Below are 17,126 nucleotides of genomic sequence, written 5' to 3'. Positions count from 1 at the left end.
TGCCTGCTCGTTCTAGTCTGTGCTGCGCGTGGGCCATGAAGTGTGCTCGTCAGTCGTGTCCCTCGCCAGCTCAGTGACCTCCGGAGGTAACCGTGGGTCCTCCCCTCGCAGCTGTAAGCCCTGCCTCCCTGCAGCTTCAGGGTCTTGGGGCTGGTTTCGCCTTTTCAATTTATCCCATGTCCTCCTAGTGCCACCCAGCTGTCATTCAGGACTGAGTCGGGCCCATGGCAGGACCCTACCTCAGTCCTCATCAACATCTGCCCCACATGCAGGGCTGTGGCCGTGGCTTGCTCCCTCCGGGCCAGTTTGTTTCTGCGGGCAGCCAGTGGGCTGGAATCCAGCTCCCGGCTACCCCAGCGCCCTTCATCCTCGGCCTCCCACCCGAATTCCGTTCCCTTTGGGGTTGGTACCCAAGTGAATGTATTTTCATGTTGTGTTCCTCCATCAAAAATCCATGCTGTCTGTATGACTGCACTCATATGAGGAATTTAAAAATGTAGACAAAGAGAACAGATTAGTGGCTACCAGGGGAAAGATGGGGTGGGGGGTGGGCACAAAGGGTGAAGTGGTGCACCTACAACACGACAGACAAACAATAATGTACAACTGAAATTTCACAAGATTGTAACCTATCATTAACTCAATAAAAAAAAAATACAGTGTTTCCAGAAAAAAAAAAAACCCATGCTGTCCCAGCCTTAGTACTGGCAGCTTCTTCTCGCTATCGATACGTCGGTCATATGGGAATACCTAAATGTTAAAGGTATTTTCTCCAAATAGGCAAATAACCCATCAATTTGGGGGCTTCCTTTTTATCCCTGGATGGGGCTACACTCTTTACCTCTAATTAGTTCTGCTACGTGTCTCCCTCTAATGTCCAGGTTGTCCCTAAAAATTTAACTGAAGTAAATTTTCTTTATAACTTGATGTTGCAAAATTGCCCATCTTCTCCATTCTCATCAGTTATCTGCCCAAATTATTGTTCCTTCTATACTCATTCCTCTAATTATATCACCTACATAACGCTCCACCAATAAAAGTTTTGATATTTGGAACATTCTCAAACACCCCTGCAATTGGGGGACTCTGCGGGGCATTTTGACCCTGCGGGGCAGGCTCTGAAATGGCTATCATTTTTGCAAGCCAGGCTTGGTGAGCCGACCTGTCGTCTTTGCAGAGAACATACCCCTAAGGTTTTGGTAAATGTGTGTTCATCCTTCACGTGATTTATGATGATATAAGGCAGGCTCCCTCGATCTTCTCCAAGCTTTTACCAGAGGCCCGCAGTTGGCCGGTTTGCTCCCTTCCATCCCAGTTCATCCAGGGCGCCTATGACCTCTCTCACCCACCATGCCGTGGAGGCCGACCACTCAGCCCACAGGGGCAATAGCACTGGCTCCCACTTTACCTCCCGCTCCAGTTCTGCAGCTAAATGTATTTGCCTGCCAGAAATCATATTGTTCTGTGTTATGGTCTGAATGTTTGTGTCCCCCAATTTCATATGTTGAAGTTCTAACTCCCAAGGTGATGGTGTTAAGAGGCAGGGCCTTCAGCAGGTGATTTGGTCGTGAGGCTGGAGCCCCCATAATTGAGATTAGTGCCCTTAAAAAGATGGATAAGAGAGCTTGCTTTCTCTCTGCTGTCCGTCATGTGAGGACACAGCAAGAAAGCGGCCATCTGTTTACCAAGAAGAGAGCCCTCAGCAGAACCGACACCCGGGCACCTGAGCTCGGACTCCCAGCCTGCACAACTGTGAGAAACGAGTGTCTGCTGTGTAAGCCCCCAGCGTGTGGTGTTCCCTTACAACAGCACAAGCTGGCGGAGACACTCGTCAAATCTATCAGACGTGTGCATGCAGAATTCAGCACCCACTTTGCCCCAGCCTCTGGAAGTCTGCCCAGCCAGTCCTGTTCACGCACTGTGTCTCCCAGAACTGTTGTCATTTGGGGCATGCATCTAGAAAAAGCCTTATGTTTCTTGTTCTTCCAATTTTTCAGCAGAAAACGAGTACTCCAGTGTGGGGCTTATCTGCCCCTGACCCGGCCCAGATCCAAGCCCTGCTGAGTCCCTGAGTTTGACTCTGGCTGGTCCTCTTCCCGGGTCTCGTCCGTGGATGCAGCCCCTCCTGTCCTCCATCCCCAGCAAGTGGGGGGGCGGGTTCTCCGTTTGGGGCCAACTGTTGGCTGTTTATCCACATGAGATTGTCCTTTTGAGTTGGGTTTTCTGCCCGGTCGCTGGGTCTGATCTGTTTTCTTCCCCTCAGGACACCCAGCTGGCCCTTCGTACCTCCCTTATTTTCTGAGCCCTTGGTTCTGATCTGTTCCTTCAAGGGCACTCTGGCCTCCAAGAAACGTTAGATCCCTGAGCAAGGAACAGGTCTTACTCCCAACTGTTTCACTGGGACCAGCTTAATACGGTCTGTATTTTCTGGTTATATCTTCCACCAGATAATTTTTCACGTCTGTCATGATCGCCGCGCGGCTCTCTCCTGGAGGCCTGCCTTTGTAAGCAGACTGGAAGCTCCTGTGTCCTTGCCCTGGCGCCAGCCTCACTTCTCCATGCCACCGCTATGCCAGCCTCCCATTGCTGGCAACTCTGCTTCCCCAGGATCGGTGACCTGGGCTTTTAGAGGGCTGTGTTGATTCTCGATCACTCTGTCTGCGTCCCCTCACCGTGTGTGCCGCAGTCCTGGACACACTCACAGGACTGTGGGTGAGCCTGTCGTTTCTCTGTCATCAAAGATCTCTTTAGTCCCCATGGCTGTTGCCATCTGTAATGCCTGTCATCTTTGTCACCAGACTCTTCCAGAAGGGGGTCCCTTCCTTAAGACCCCAGGGGTCACTGTCCTTGTCGTATTTATAAGGAGGTGCCACTGCTGCTTTGTTTTCTCTGACTTGTCTTGGTCCATTGTCTGGAGCAACACTGTGACGCAGAACTCTCTGGAATGATGGGAATGTTCTAGAACCACACTGGCCAGTATGACAGGCGCTGGCCACATGTGGTTACTGAGCTCTTGAAACATGGCTAGTGCGAATGAGGAACTGAATTTTTTAGTCTAAATCAGTTTAAGTCTCCACATATGCCTTGGAGCGCCACATCCAGTCCATATATAAAATTCTACTTTATTTTGGTGTTAGGCATCCTTGGTTTCAGGTTCCTATCTTCAGAATCTTGCCTTTAAATTTATATTTAATTCAGTTGCAAAGTTCCCTTCCTTTCACCAAAGTCAAAGGCCTGGAGTCGGAGACTCTCGAGCTGATGTTCCCCCACAGTGACAAGACGGACTCATGGCGACTTAGCGGCCACAGCGGAAGGTCACCCAACACAACCCTCAGCCAGTCTACAGGCGCCCCTCCTACGCCCGGCTGCACCTGGTGTGTCTTTGGGGCACAGCTGCGAGGCCCCAGGACTGGCCGCCGGGGGTTGACTTTGGTCATCTCTCTGGGGACTGCACCTGGATGAGGCCACACCCCAGCGCAACCCAGAGCCTCCAGCCAGAGGCCTTCTCGGGGGAGGACAGAGGAGCCGGGCACTTGCTGTGGGAGAAGCAGGTCGGTTGGGTTGACGTGGTGGGCAATCACCCTGATGCTGGGATAGCCTCCGAGGAGCGAGCCATCAGGTACAAGCCATGCGCTGACCAGAGCAGAGAGATGAGAGTGGTGAGCCCCGGAGGTGTGAGCACAGAGGCCACACTGGGCCCCGGTCTGGGTCTGCAGCGCCCACTGTCTCTCTCTGTGCGTTAGCCACAGAGCAGTGCCTTTCAAGGACCGGAGGTGAGGGCTGGCCAGGGTTCGGGGGTGGGAGGTGCCGGAGGACACTGGGGCACAGGTGCGCCCAGCAACAGTGGCTCCCTGACCGCTGCCCAGTGGCCAGAGGTGTTGTCCATGTGTTCTGGAGGGGTGCATGGCTCCTGGTGGTGTCAACAGTGGGGGCAATTCCGGCCTGACATCATTGTCAGCCACCCTCGTATGGGACCACCTGGATCTTCATCCCTCTGTCTGTTCCATCCTTTTTTAAAATCACGCATTTCACGGTCTGTCTTTGACCTGGCATCTTGCAGACCATGGACTGGTCCCTAATGACTTTGTGTGTTCATCATCCACACTCTGCACTTCTTACCTTCTCAGAGGGCCACGTTCTCCGGCAAAGGCTCATGCAGGTGCGGGGCCAGCGCTGGCCAGAGGACTCCACGTCCTGACACGTGGGGCAACCTGCGCTCACTCACTGCCTCCCTCCGGGACTTCTTCCTTCCCTGGCTCTTCACCTGCTTGGGGCCTGGATCCGCCCATCCCGCCGCTTTGTAGAGCCCCGGGCTGGGGGGCTTTTCAGGTTTGGCCTCCAGAGCCCCGCCTTCCCTGTGGGGCGGGTGGGTGCCGGGGGCTTTGAGTTCACACGGTTCTCCTCCCATTGCCCACCTGCCCCTGCCTGCCCCACTGCTGCCTCCGGGGGCCGGATGAACGGCAGGCCGGCAGGGAGCCGGGAGGTGGAGGAGCCAAGGTTTGGGGACCTGGATGGGAGGGGTGGAATAGAGGGGAGGGAGGGGCGAAGAGGGGAGGTCGGAGGCCCCGGAGCTGGAGCGAGGGCGGAAGCGGAGGGGAACGACGCGCCCGCACCGGACTGGCCTCCACCACCCAGTGGGGCGGGCGTGGAGGCGGCCAGGACTGGACGAGAACGCGGCGGGACGGGGAGGGCAGGGGGAGTCTGGGTCCAGACTGTGTGGGGGAGGGGCAGCCAGGGCGTCCGAGGGCTGGACTGGACTCGAGAGCACAGGGGACACCCACTCACCGCCACCCCCGCCATGCCGGTGCCGCCGGGGTACAGGTGGGAGGCGACCCACGAGTGCGCAGGTGCCCCATAATAGAGCCGGCGGCCAAGGGCCAAGTCCACGCGATCATATCGTCACCCGGTCTTGGGGGAAGGCAGCGGAGGGGCGGCGAACTCGGAGGCGCGGGTCCCAGAGCCAGTGGAGGGGCAGGCCCCTGGGAGCCCCAGATGCTGCTCCGAGGCTAAGTGGGGAAGCTGAGGCCAGGCATGGGTGACACAGCTGTCATTGGCTGGAGCAGCTGCGGAGGGAAAGGGGCCCACACTGCAGGAAGGAGGGGAGGGGAGACTCCAGTGCACACAGCCAGCCAGGTGAGGGGAGAAGGGCCTGAGCCCTTGGCAGTGCTGATGGGAATGACAGGCACTGGGAAGAGGGCACAACCCCAGGCAGCAGCCAAACTGGAGGGGAGAACACAGGAGGGACGGGCTATCTGACTTGCTGAGGTGGGGTCACCTTGGACTCAGGAGGGGGGTTCAGGTAGGGGAGGCTGTAGGCAAGGGAGGTGGGAAAGCGAAGGCCGGGCTAGCGTTAGGGGAGGGTCCACGATTAGAGAGGGGGTCGCTGGGCAGAGCTGGGACAAGCTGAGGGAGGTACGGGTGTGGCGCCAGGAGGCCAAGGGAAATGGAGAGAGGCTAAAACCAAGTTTCCAGAGGTGATGCGTCGGAGGCTGCCGGTTCCTGCATTAGCTCTCCTGAGGTGCAGCGCAGTAGCTTCCGACAGGCGCTCCTCTTTGCGTGGAGGAGGCCTCTCCAGCCGGTTCTGTGCACGTTGAGCAGTCATTGGGGGCTACTTCTCTCTGTCTGGTTTGAGGCACCCCCACACCCGTTCGTCCCGGAGGAGCTCTGCGCAGGCCCCCACCAACTAGGCCTCCGTCCCCAGCCAGCAGGATGGCCCCTGTCTCGGGGCACTAGCAGCTTGCCCTGTGGGTGTCCTTGGAGCCAGCCCTGGGGCCACATGTGCCTGAGGGGACCTCACTCTTGCCAGCACATCCTGCAGTTCTCGTCTGAGACACCCCATGGCACACACAGCAAGTGATTCAAATCCCAGCCTCACCCCACAGGGCCCAGTGGGCGAACTGGGCCAGTACAGGGCGGGAGGAAGGCCCGGGTCAGAGGCATTCTGTCCCTCACCCGCTGGCCTGTTCTCCGCTGTGCTCATGGGCGTCTGGCTTCCACATCACTCCCCCTCCCCTGCCAGAGAGGCTTGGTAGGCGGGGTCTGGGTGTTAATCCCGGGTCAGGCCATGAGGCCTTTGATCTCTGCCGGCCAGTGGGCGTGAACAGCTGTCGGTGCCTCTCCCAGGCTGGCGCCGGCGCCCGCAGGGATCGAGGCTACTGACCCAACCCGTCTGTCTGCACGGAAGCCCCGCCAGGGGCTTCTGAGCCAGACCAGCTTCACACCTGACTCTGGCCGCCAGCAGCGCAGCCTGGACCCCCCAGCCCGTGCTCCAAGGGGCGCCCAGGGCCCGCCAGGTGGGTTTCTGCAGCACGTGTCCATCTGCCCTGTTGCGTGGAAGAGACAGACACCCTCCTGCAAAGGTTGGGGGTAGGCCCCGGCAGCCTGAGGCTTGAGGAGGAGTGCAAGGCCCACCTGGCTCCTGCACCTCCCCCCAGATGCAGACGCAGCCAGCTCAGGAGTGAAGCTGCCATGGGGACAGGGTGACCATCCTGAGGGCACCCCCCTGAAGCTCAGGCTCCAGTCCCCTGGGGGCTCTGAAGCCACCCAGCCACAATGGGGGCAGCTGGGGTGGTGGGATGCATGATGCCGTATGGCCACAGCCGAGTCCACGCCCTGAGTGACCACACCCCCTCTTTCGTGTCACCTGAATCTGGAGGCAGATCCTGAGGCACCAAGTAAAACTCGGAAGAGGAGCTGGGCTGGTGCTGGGGATGGTGAGAGAGAAGGGCCAGCAGAGCGGAGGGTCCTTCTCTGGACAGCCTCTCCCCGCACACACAGGGCTTGTGCATTCCCCTTCCAGGAATGCCTGCCCTACATTCCTACCCAGCTGGACAGGCTGGCCGCAGCAAGCGCTCGACCTGGCCTGGCTGCCCTGTCCTGGGAGCAGCTATGCCGACGTCCCCAACTTGAAGCGGGCTCTCCCTCAGGTGGACACACCTGTCACCGAGGGCAGTGCAGACACACAGGGCAGGTTGGCGAGCCCACCTGGAGAAAGAAGATGACCCAGCACCCCACAGGACAAGCCCCCCACGTTGGTACTGGGGTGGGAGGGGGCCATCACCTTCTTGCAGCCTGGGCCAGCCGGGTGGGGGTGGGGGTGGGAGTGGGGGGAGATGAAAGGATGTAAGGAGTTCCCAACCCCCCCATCTCGCAGGAGGCTGACCAAAGCCCCGCCCCTCCCCCAGACATCTTGGAGCCGGGGGAGGTGTGAATGGTCTCCTTTGTGCCTCTGAATTGAAGGCCATTAGGTGTTTCTTATCTGGGGGGGATTTGAGCCATCTCTGCAAACCTGCCTTCCACCCCCTCCTCCCCCTGAGCTTATAAATGCAGCCCAGCCCTGTGCTCCGCCCGGCCCACCCAACCAGCACACCCTGACCAGCCCTCAGCTGACCCTGCGCCCAGCCCCCACCGTCTACCCTGCGGAGGACCCCGCTCCCAGCCCCTGCCATCTATCACCGGGCGGATCCTGAGCAAGGCCGTCTGTCCAGCCATGCCTCCCTCCTCCCCCGTGCCCAGCGGCCGCAAGCCGACCTCCAGCTTTGGCTCGGTGGACTGGCTGTCTCAGAGCAGCCACGTGGAGCGGTCGCACACCTCCAGACCCGCCGAGGACTCCCAGGAGAGTTTCTCTGCCCAAGCCAGGGGGTCCAGCCGTGGGGAGCCACCTCAGACCCAGGGCGAGGAGGAGGTGAAGTCCTCAGAAGTGTCTGCACCAGGGACGCCCACAGCCGGTAGGTCGGGGTGGGGGGGTGTCCCTGCCCAGATCAGGACAGGACTTGGAGGGTTCAGGAGGTGGGGGCATTCTTACCAGGGCTGGGGTTTGGGGTTCCTGGCCTCTCTGCAAGTGAACACTTCCCTTTGGGGGCAAAAGCCACAATGGGGGTTTTCCCTCCTCAAGCCCCTTGGGCTCCTCTTCCCCACCCACCTCCTATGGGGGGCGCCCCCTGCCCCTCACCCAGTCCTGGCTGCCCATGATGGGCCCACCACTCGCCACCCCTCAGGGCCTCACTGTGAGCCACGACGTTGACGTTAGTGCCTTTGTTCACAAGGATTTCAGACTCTGTAAAAGTCCTCGGGACCCATTTCCACAAGGGTCACAGAGCTGCGGGTGAGTGTGTCTTAAAGCTTGTGAAACCTGCCCAGTTCAGAGAGGTCGTTATGGCCTTTCCTGCAAAGCTGCGCACCTTAGTTTGGCATCTAGAATTGAGTTGGAATGGGCCGGTTGGGTCGAGGGAGCCACGGCCCAGATGACGCCACCCTTTACGTTTCCATGCATGTGAATGTCGGTGCCTCTGCCCACCAGCGCCCAGGTCTGCTGGCCCCTCCGCTTGTCTGACCCCTTGTTGTTCGCCACCAAGAAGCCTCAGTTTGTCTTTTAGTCTCTGTGATTTCATCGTTGCTTTTAGGTTTAAAGTTCTACACGGTCGAAAACGGGGTTGATGTTATCCGTAAGTTTTCATTTTTTAAAAAAGTTTAAGTAATCCCTACAGAATAATGTTACACTTTGATGAGGTGAAATTTTAAATTTATTCTCTACATCCAATACCACCACCAAAAGGCCAGCCAGTCACCCCTGCATCAAAGTCCTTGATGTGACTGGTTACGCGCCCGCCCTGCAAGCAGGCGTTTGCTCCTCCTGTCTGCCACGCTTCCAGGTGAGAGCTAAAACTAGATTTGTAAGATTTGCGTTCCCCAAACTACCACCTGGCACTTGGTCAGACTTCGTTAGATAATGACCGAGTAGATGATTTTCACTTGCTGGTTTCCTTCGTCTCAAGGGTGCTTACTGCCTTCCCCCATCTCCTACTTTAGACGTTAGAAAACAAAGACTTGCCAAAGGCACGCAGTTGATGATGACAGCTTGGGCACGTGGGGACTGGGTACCGTGTGACAGGCCCTGGAGAAGGCGAGCCGCCCCCGGGCTCTCCCCTTGCCCTGCAGTCCCTCAGGCCCTCACTGCCACCCTCCCCCCCCCCCCCCAGTGAATTGAGTTCCTAGTCTGCAGGCCAAAGAAAGTGCTGTCTGGAAGGATGTAGGGGGTGGAAGCCCTTCTGGAAGTGACTGAGTGGACTGGGGCAGAGGGCGAGGGGCCTGCATCAGAACTGCTGTTCATTCCTCATCATCTTTCTCCAGTATCCACTGGACCTCATTCTGTATTGAGCTGGGAGGCTGGGGTGGGGGGGGGGCTGTCTCCATGCTGGACAATCGAGCCAAGACCGAGAGGGACAGCAGAACAGTGGAGAGGGCGGGTCTATGCTTCCTGAGAACTGCCTCCCACCCCCCAAGTCATATTTCTTATCACTATGTCTGCCATCTGTAACCACAGAGCTAGCAGCAGCTTCCGAGTGAGGAGAGCCTGTCTCACGTGGGCAGCACTTTTGGTCAAATGGATTCAGTGCCCCTTCCGTCCTCCCTCAGGATTGAGCAAGGAGCCAGACACCACGCGGGCTCCCCGCGTGCGCACGGCCTTCACGGTGGAGCAGGTCAGCACCTTGGAGAGGTCCTTCCAGCACCGGCGCTACCTGGGCCCCCTGGAACGCAGGACGCTGGCCCGGGAGATGCGGCTCTCGGAGGTGCAGGTGAGGTTAGGCGCCCAGGCCGGCGAAGGAGCCAGGCTAGCCTGGTGGCCTGGTGTCGCCCCTGCTCTGATCCTGTTTTCCCCACAGATAAAAACCTGGTTTCAGAATCGCCGAATGAAGCACAAACGACAACTGCAGGACTCACAGCTGAAGGTCCCCTTCTCCGGAGCTCTCTACACACCGCTGGCTTCCTGCCCACCACCTTCTGCCCTGGGCGACAGCCTGCAGCTTCTGTACCCTTGGGCATCCCTGCCTGGGCCTCCTGCTCTGGTACAGCCCCCTGGCTTCTTCTGGGGTCCCTGCCAAATGGAACAAGCCTCCCTGCCCTCAGCGTGGGCCTCGTGCAGCGGGCAGCCTCTGACATGCTGCCTCCCAGACCCTGGGGGCCAGGTGCACATGCTGGGCCTGGCCTTGTCCTGGGGACCTTGGGGCCTGTGCGCCTTGCCAGACATCGGGGATGCCTTTTGAGGAATTGTGGCAGCCCAGAGCCTGCAGCTGGAGCGTGTTGACACCTTGCCATCCCGCACACAGTAGGTGTGCATGGAGCTGTGCCCTGGCGTGGGCCTCCTGCCCATCCACACGTGGGGCCTGGAACCCTGACCCGCCTTAAGATTCTGGAGGGTGTGCAGTTGAGGATGTTTTAAAGCTGCTCCTTCACTGGAAACTAGCAAAGGGCAGCTCAGGAAGCAGGTAAAGGGTCAATGAATAGAACCCCCAAAGGTGAAAGTGGGCTCGCTTTTAGCAAATGATAAAAGGTTAATTTATTCAATATGAGGTGTTGGAAAATCTGGTTTTCCAGTTGAAAACAATAAAGGTGGGTCCTTTTTTGTGCTCCATGCTCTGTGTGTAAAAATGAAAGGGTTGGGGAGGCGAAGGTATTTGTGTTTATCACCTTGGGGTTTGAATTCCATTTTACCAACGACCCCAAAACTGGAAGCCAGGAAGGAAGAAGTTGATGATTTTGCCCACGGAAGAATCAGAACCCAGTGGTGATGGCGGCCTCCAGAGCAAGCAGGGCCAGGCGTGTGCCGTGTGTTGCTCACAGCTCTCCTGCTCCTTCTGCTGCTGAGAAGCTCCGGGGGCTGGATCTGAGCCTGTGTCTGTCTGGTACCCGGGCTTGGTCCTGTGGGTTCCCTCCCCCGAGCTGCTCTCCCTGCCTGCTCTGTGCAGCAGTGTGGCTGAGGGCAGGAGGCTTCCCGAGGCAAAGCCAGTGCTGGTCAGCCCGGCAGGTCATCCCAGTGCTGGAAGGAGGGCTCCTCGGCACAGGCTTTCTGGAGGGCTTCTCATGGTGCCACCGAACTTGAAATGAACATGCCCTCGTCCACCGCACAGTGAGGAGGGGTCTGCGCCGAGTGGGTGAGTGCAAGCAAGCCGAGGTTTGGGGATGGGCGCCCAGGATGTCCACAACAAAGGGCCAGTTCAGTCGCAAAGGGACTGGGTGTAGAGGTGTGCGACACGCCGGGTGACGTGGGCTCTGGGGGGGACCCTGGTGTAGAGGTGTGCGACACGCCGGGTGACGTGGGCTCTGGGGGGGACCCTGGTGTAGAGGTGTGCGACACGCCGGGTGACGTGGGCTTTGGAGGAGAGTAGGTGGAGTGAGGAGGCGTCTGTGACGGGGCACCCTCGAGCAGAGTGGATAGCATGAGCATGCACCCCTGGGGCCTGCAGGAAGGCGGGCAGCAAGGGGACACAGTGAGGCCAGGAGAGCTGTGCACTCCAAGGGAGAGAGGGTTCTGAGCAGAGGAGCTCCATCCAGGTGGGTGTCTGAGGATAGACCCAGGGGGCCAGGGGCACAGCCACCAAGGGCCAGGCTGAGGCTTTCAAAGTTCGGCCGGGTGCCCAGAGTCATCCTGTAGGGACCACCTGTCCGCGCTGGGGCCACAGATTGCTTCACAGAGGCAGCTTCCATGGCTGTGCTGAGCCGTGCACTCAGGACTTCTCGTGGGTCAGGATCTGACCAGACAGGCACGCCATTCAGGCTTGTGTGTTTTCATTTTTGCTTCAAAAACACTGAACTGGATTCTTTGTTTGCCCCTGAAAACTGGAGCGAGTGTCTAGTTACTGCCCACTGTTTCCTATCGTGTGTGGTGTATGTCCAAGTGTTATCCATGTGTCTGTGCTGTTGTCCCCCTGTGTCCCCCCTGAAGCCTTGGGCTCCACTTGTCTGAAATGTCCACTCACTTCTGGGCAGCGGGTGCCCATCTGCCTGGTCCTCTTGGTGATCCCAGTGGCTGTGATGACTAGCCTTGACTGGGAGGCTCAGGGGTGTAGATTGACCAGTGGGACTGACCTGTGCTCCCCAAGCCCCACCCACAGCAGTGTGGCCTCAGTCAGCGCTGGACGCAGGGTCCCCCTGGGATGGGAAGGCATTCGCACTGGCTTCACCCCATCGGCACAGACACAGAATCACCTCTGAAATAGTCCTGCCCAAAACCTAAATCCAGTTTACAGGAAACGGGGACTTTGCAGGGGACACTGGCCGGGACGCCTCCAGCAGTCCCTGGTGTCAAGGATGCAAGACCCAGCAGCCTGTGCACCTCGAGCAGGAGCTGTAGGAAAACAGCTGTACAGACTGGGGGGCAGCCGATGGCTCTGCCAGGTGGGGCCGGGGGGTCCCCCTCTCTGTGGTTAACAGGGCCAGGTGAGGAGCCACCCCACTGTCTGCAGGATCTCATAGCTGAAACTTAACGTTCAGAAGGTTCAAAAACAGCACAGTGAAGCACATGCGGCAGAGTTGTCAGCCCTGAACCCGGGTGGAGGGTCCACGGGTGTCAATGGGGCTTCCAGCCTTTCTGTCTGAAGTTCCACAGGAGGAGGCTGGGCAGGGCAGCCTGGATGCTGGCCCAGAGGGAGGTGAGCCCAGGCCCTGTGCCTGTGGGCTGACCGGCCCTGCTCTTCTCCTGGGGCCAAGCGCTCGCTTGGTTCTGAGCCCTGCAGTTTTTGGTGCTAGGGGGCATCAGCCCTCCCAGGCCCCCTCCCCAACGAACCCCACAAGTAGAGGGGAAGTGGTGCACAAAGGCGGACCCAACAAGTGCTGTGTGGGGAGTTTGGAGTGACCCCGCAGCCCCTACAGTGATAAAAACGCGGGTTTTGGGGGCTGCGGCACAGGTTCTCCTGCCTGGCCCATGTCATCAGCACCCAGTGGGAGAGGAACTGCCATCACCAAGATCCCAGCATTGTCCCTGAGCCACGGGCAGGGGAGGACTGGGTTGGGGCTTGCGGCCACAGTGCGGGAGGTAAGGGCCTGCGAGGCAGTGACCCTGAGGGCGGTGTGCAGCCTGCTGGCTCCCAGGCCTCTGCAGCTGGAGGGCGCAGCCTCGCCCCCTGCCCAGGCCAGTAAGACCCTCATTCCCAGCCCTCGTGGTTATTTGCTAGTGGCAAAGTGACCAGTGAATGGAAACCCCTTCACCAGGGAAGCCCCAGTGACATCTGTGGGACAGGATTGTCTGCTCAGTGCCCCTGGGACCCCCACCCTGCCATTCACGGGACAAGGTGGCAGCACCTCCCCCTCGTCCCCCCCAACTGACCGTGGTGGGTGGTGTGACGCTTGGCTTTTCCAAGGGCCTCCTGGCCTCACAGCTGCCTCGATGCTCCTTAGCTGGGCTGGAGCTGGCAGGACACTCTGCGCTTCTGTGCCCGACCTCCTGGTGGGGACTCTCTCCCTTTCTCCCTGCCTGGGAGGCTGCCCGCCTAGCTCCAAACTGTCGACAGGTGACCCCACCTCAGGGTTGGGGTGAGGCACATGACCCATGCAGCCAGTCAAGCACCCAGGGGAGGGCACGCCCCCACTCCCAGCTGTGGCAACCCTTCCCCAGCAGCCGTGCCCTGCAGTTGAGGTCTGGAGGAGTGGAGAGTCAGGCAGACCTTTGGCTTCCCAGGTCCAGCCATGCCTGCAATCCACCACACTGCCCATTACAGGGAACATGGGTGTCTGGATCAGCACCGCTGTTGCTTGTGCACTGAGGGTGTTATGATGCCTGCTTTCCTTCTCTACTCTCAAGGGTCCTGTGGGAGCCACACCAGGGAGCCAGACCCCAGCCACTTTGTGAGGAGGGTTGGGAGGGGGCTCAGCCCTGAGCCAGGGGTGTGGGGTGGTGCCTCCTGGGGGCTGTCTTGTCCTGCAGCCCCTGCTGTGGGCCCGGCTGTCCCCTCCCCCAACAGGAGGCTGTGGTCCTTTGAGGATGGTACCAGCCAGTTACTATCGAAGGAGATTAGGGGAGAGGCCTGGCCTGGGGCGGGATGCTGATACAGGGTGCCTGTTGTCAGCGAGCGGTTGCTCCATTTGCTGGGTGGATTAGCTGACAAAAGGCTGACAAGCATTGCTGAAGCTCTCAGCTGCTGTCCGTTCTCCTCCCCCAGGCTCAGGGATGCGAGCTGCCACCTTGGCGGGGTGTGGGGGGGTGGTGGGGGGCCGCGGTGCCCCAGGGGGCGGGGTTGCGCTCATGGTCCAGCCCTGGGATTCCTGGCCCTCCCATCACTGCCACCTGCTCCACGCATCCTGGGAGCATTTGAAAATCGACCCTGGTTTTCAGAAAGGTCGTCAGAAACCCCCACTGCCCTCCCAGCCAGAAGTTCTCCCCAGAGCACTCTTAGTAACGTCACCCCCATCCAACCAGCCCAGACGAGAGGAAGCACCACACAGCTTTGTTGAAACTTGTTGATTGTTCAAACGTCCACACTACGTTTACAAGAAATTAGCTTTATTGATGTTTCTGATTAGAACATCAGCTCAGGCTCATTATTTACAAAGGTGTAACAGAGGCGTGAGAAGCAGCGATTGCCCCAGACGCGGCCCCACCACCTCCAGCCTCTCCACGCATCGGGCTGTCACCCTTGTGCCCCAGACCCAGACCCAGACCCAGCAGCTGCCTCAGATGGGCTGTGCCAAGTTCTGTTCCAGCACATTCTGTAACCCCTCAGGGGACCCCCAGTGAGACTCATCACAGAGTGGGGGGTGCCTGCACCCCCCACCCCGGCTCCCTCCCGGGGGCAAAGATGAGGCTGGGGCCATCTTCCCGACACACCCGACACACCCGGGGCACACTCCTCCTCCAAGGAGGAGGATCACGCAGCCCCGTCAGCCAGTCCGCAGGCGGCAGGTCAGGGCGCAGGATCGGCGGGAGGAGGAGGGGGTCTCGTCGCCCCATTTTCCCATGCCTACACCTCTTTAGGACCGACCCTCAAAGAAGTATATGCATAGGAAGAAGGAACGACGAGTGCGCAGCTCCTCAGCGCCTGGGCGGCTGTCCCGGAGAGGTCCCTGCACGGCCGCAGGAGAGGCTGCGGAGGAGGCCGGCGGGCAGTGTGGAGTCCTGGGTGTGAGCAGCCAGCTTGATGGGTGAGCCTCACCTCACCTGGTCCAGCCTCGGGCCCCTGCGGTGGGCAAGGCGAGCGGAGCGGGCGTGGAGGAGACACGTCTGCTGACGGCGAGCTCCGCTGCTGCTCGCCGTGCGCCCCATTTATGCAACGCAGAGACCTTGGCGGCCGGGCACACCGAGCAGCCGCTGTCGCATGTGGTCACGGGCTGCGCCGTGCCAAGGCCCCCGTCCACCCCCGCACCTGCGAGATTGGGGCACAAAGACCTGCTCTGAGTGGAGTGCTGAGCGCCCCCGGCAGTGGGGCCCACGGGGCTGGGGGCTGCTGGCTCAGGGCCTGGGACAGGGCCAGGCCTGGCCACCCTCCTCCAGTGCTTATCTCCCAGCGTGTGGCTGCTTACGTCAGGGCCGGGAAAGTGCAGCCAGGAGAACTGGCTCGGGAAGGGGCCCCCCTACCCCGTGCCAGGGCTCTGGCCTCCTGCTCTGCCCAGGGTGATGCCCAGTGTCCCGTCGTGCCACCCCTGCACTGAGCCCCTGGACCCCACCCCAGGGAGGCCGCCTGGGCCTGGGGCTGCCCAGGAGTGCAGAGGATTGAGGATCGGGTGGGAGAGCTCTCCTGGGACCACACACCCTGTGTGCTCAGTTCTGCTCCCAGAGCCCTTGGGGTGTCTGGTGACAGGCAGGGCTCTGCAGCCTTGGGGGCGAGAACACAGGGATGGGCGAGGGTCGCAGTGCCTGGGGGACAGCTGATCAAAGACCCAAGGCTGCCCACACAGAGAGAGACCACACAGATACAGACACACGCAGACGCCACCCCTCTCCCAGGCTGGTGGCCCCAGGCCCAGGGGCCTGAGCAGGGCTGCTTAGCTCCCGCCGTGTGTGGAAGTAGGTACCCGGTCAGTGCCCGCCAGAGTTAGGAGACAGCCGGATCCACGTGCACTCGTGTCTACCACTCTATTCACAGAAACTCCTGGCCTGTGGGGAGTGACAGAGGTGGTGGCCTGAGTCTGCAACTGAGGAGACTTCAGGTTCCCTGTCTCCCGGGTCCTGGGGAGTCCTGCCCATCCAGTACCCACAGGCCTCTGCTCTCCCCTCTGCCCCTGTGGTGGTCTGTGCCACCGGAGCCACCAGCCACTGGAGCAGGAGGGCTTCACCCTCCTGCCCTTCCTCCAGAGAGGCCCCAAGGCCACACCTTCCTTGCCCTCTGCCCTGAGGCCAGCTCTGATGCAGGTCTGAATCTGTGTGTGTGTCTGTGTGTCTGTGTGTGTCCCTGTGTCTGTGCATCTGTGTGTGTATCCATGTGTGTCTGTGTATCTGTGTGTGGGTGTGTGTGTATCTGCGTGTGTGTCTGTGTGTGTCACCCCCCCATGGGGGTGGGGGCAGGGGTTCGTTGGGCTGTTGCACCCAAACGTCCGACAGAGTGATGGGTTCCTGGGGGGTCCTAGGTGGGCAAAGGCAGGACCCCCAAGTGGTGGGTACAGATCGACACCTAAGGGAAGCCAGTGAGAACGCGTGACCATCCAGGTCCGGGGGACACACCCAGGCCCCTGCTGACCTGGCCCAGGCCCTCCTGACCAGCCCCCAACGATGGCCTGGACTCCTGTTTGGGCCGAGGGGTGTGACTGAGAAGCAGCAGCCCCTGATGGGCAGCCTGTCTGCAGACGCATGGCCTCTGGGAAGGAAGGCCTGCCCTCCCCCAGTGCTGAGCCCCTCAGGCCATGCAGCCATGGCCAAGGTGCAGAGGAGTCAAGACACTAGCATGTCAACTGGTCAGGAGCTCTCCCGGGTGCCCGGAGGCAGTCTGGCCAGACCTCTGGGCTAGATGTCCCCTGAGGCACTGGGGGTGGGGAACAAAGGGGTGTCCCACCCTGTCCTCTGCTGGAGAAAGGCCAGGCAGGGCCCTGAGGGAGGACCCTCCAGGAGCTGGGGCACACTCACACATGCTCACACGGACACACTCGCTCACACTAACACACGCGTGCTCAAGGGGTGAGGCCCCTATTCGAGTGGTGGCTCCGGGACCATCTCCTCTGGCCACTGTTCTCCCTAAACCTCCCGGGGGGCCTCTCCCCATCCTGGCCACTCCCATCCTGAGCTCCATCTCGCCTCCACCCTCCCCCTCAAAGCTGCCTCCACGGCTTCTGGGAAACACAGGGTTGCCCTTGACCTTGGGCTACACAAGTCTGCAGGAAGGAAGGAGGCAGGAGGCAGATGGACAGAGACAGAGAGAGACACA

The 17,126-nt window shown here is 59.9% G+C and overlaps 1 protein-coding gene across 1 annotated transcript; it reads left to right on the top strand.

Annotated features, from left to right (window-relative positions):
- Nucleotides 1-7,489: 7,489 nt before the first annotated feature.
- On the top strand, nucleotides 7,490-10,386 carry VENTX (VENT homeobox). Its single transcript, XM_070504501.1, has 4 exons — nucleotides 7,490-7,727; nucleotides 8,403-8,444; nucleotides 9,415-9,575; nucleotides 9,663-10,386. Exons 1-4 carry the CDS (start codon nucleotides 7,490-7,492, stop codon nucleotides 10,041-10,043), a joined length of 822 nt encoding a protein of 273 aa, XP_070360602.1. The 3' UTR covers nucleotides 10,044-10,386.
- The last annotated feature ends 6,740 nt before the right edge of the window (nucleotides 10,387-17,126 follow it).

Source organism: Equus asinus, chromosome 2 (genome assembly GCF_041296235.1).
Source record: "Equus asinus isolate D_3611 breed Donkey chromosome 2, EquAss-T2T_v2, whole genome shotgun sequence".
NCBI lineage: Eukaryota > Metazoa > Chordata > Mammalia > Perissodactyla > Equidae > Equus > Equus asinus.
Note: the sequence above shows the minus strand (reverse complement) of the source record. Positions and strands in the feature narration are given on the sequence as shown.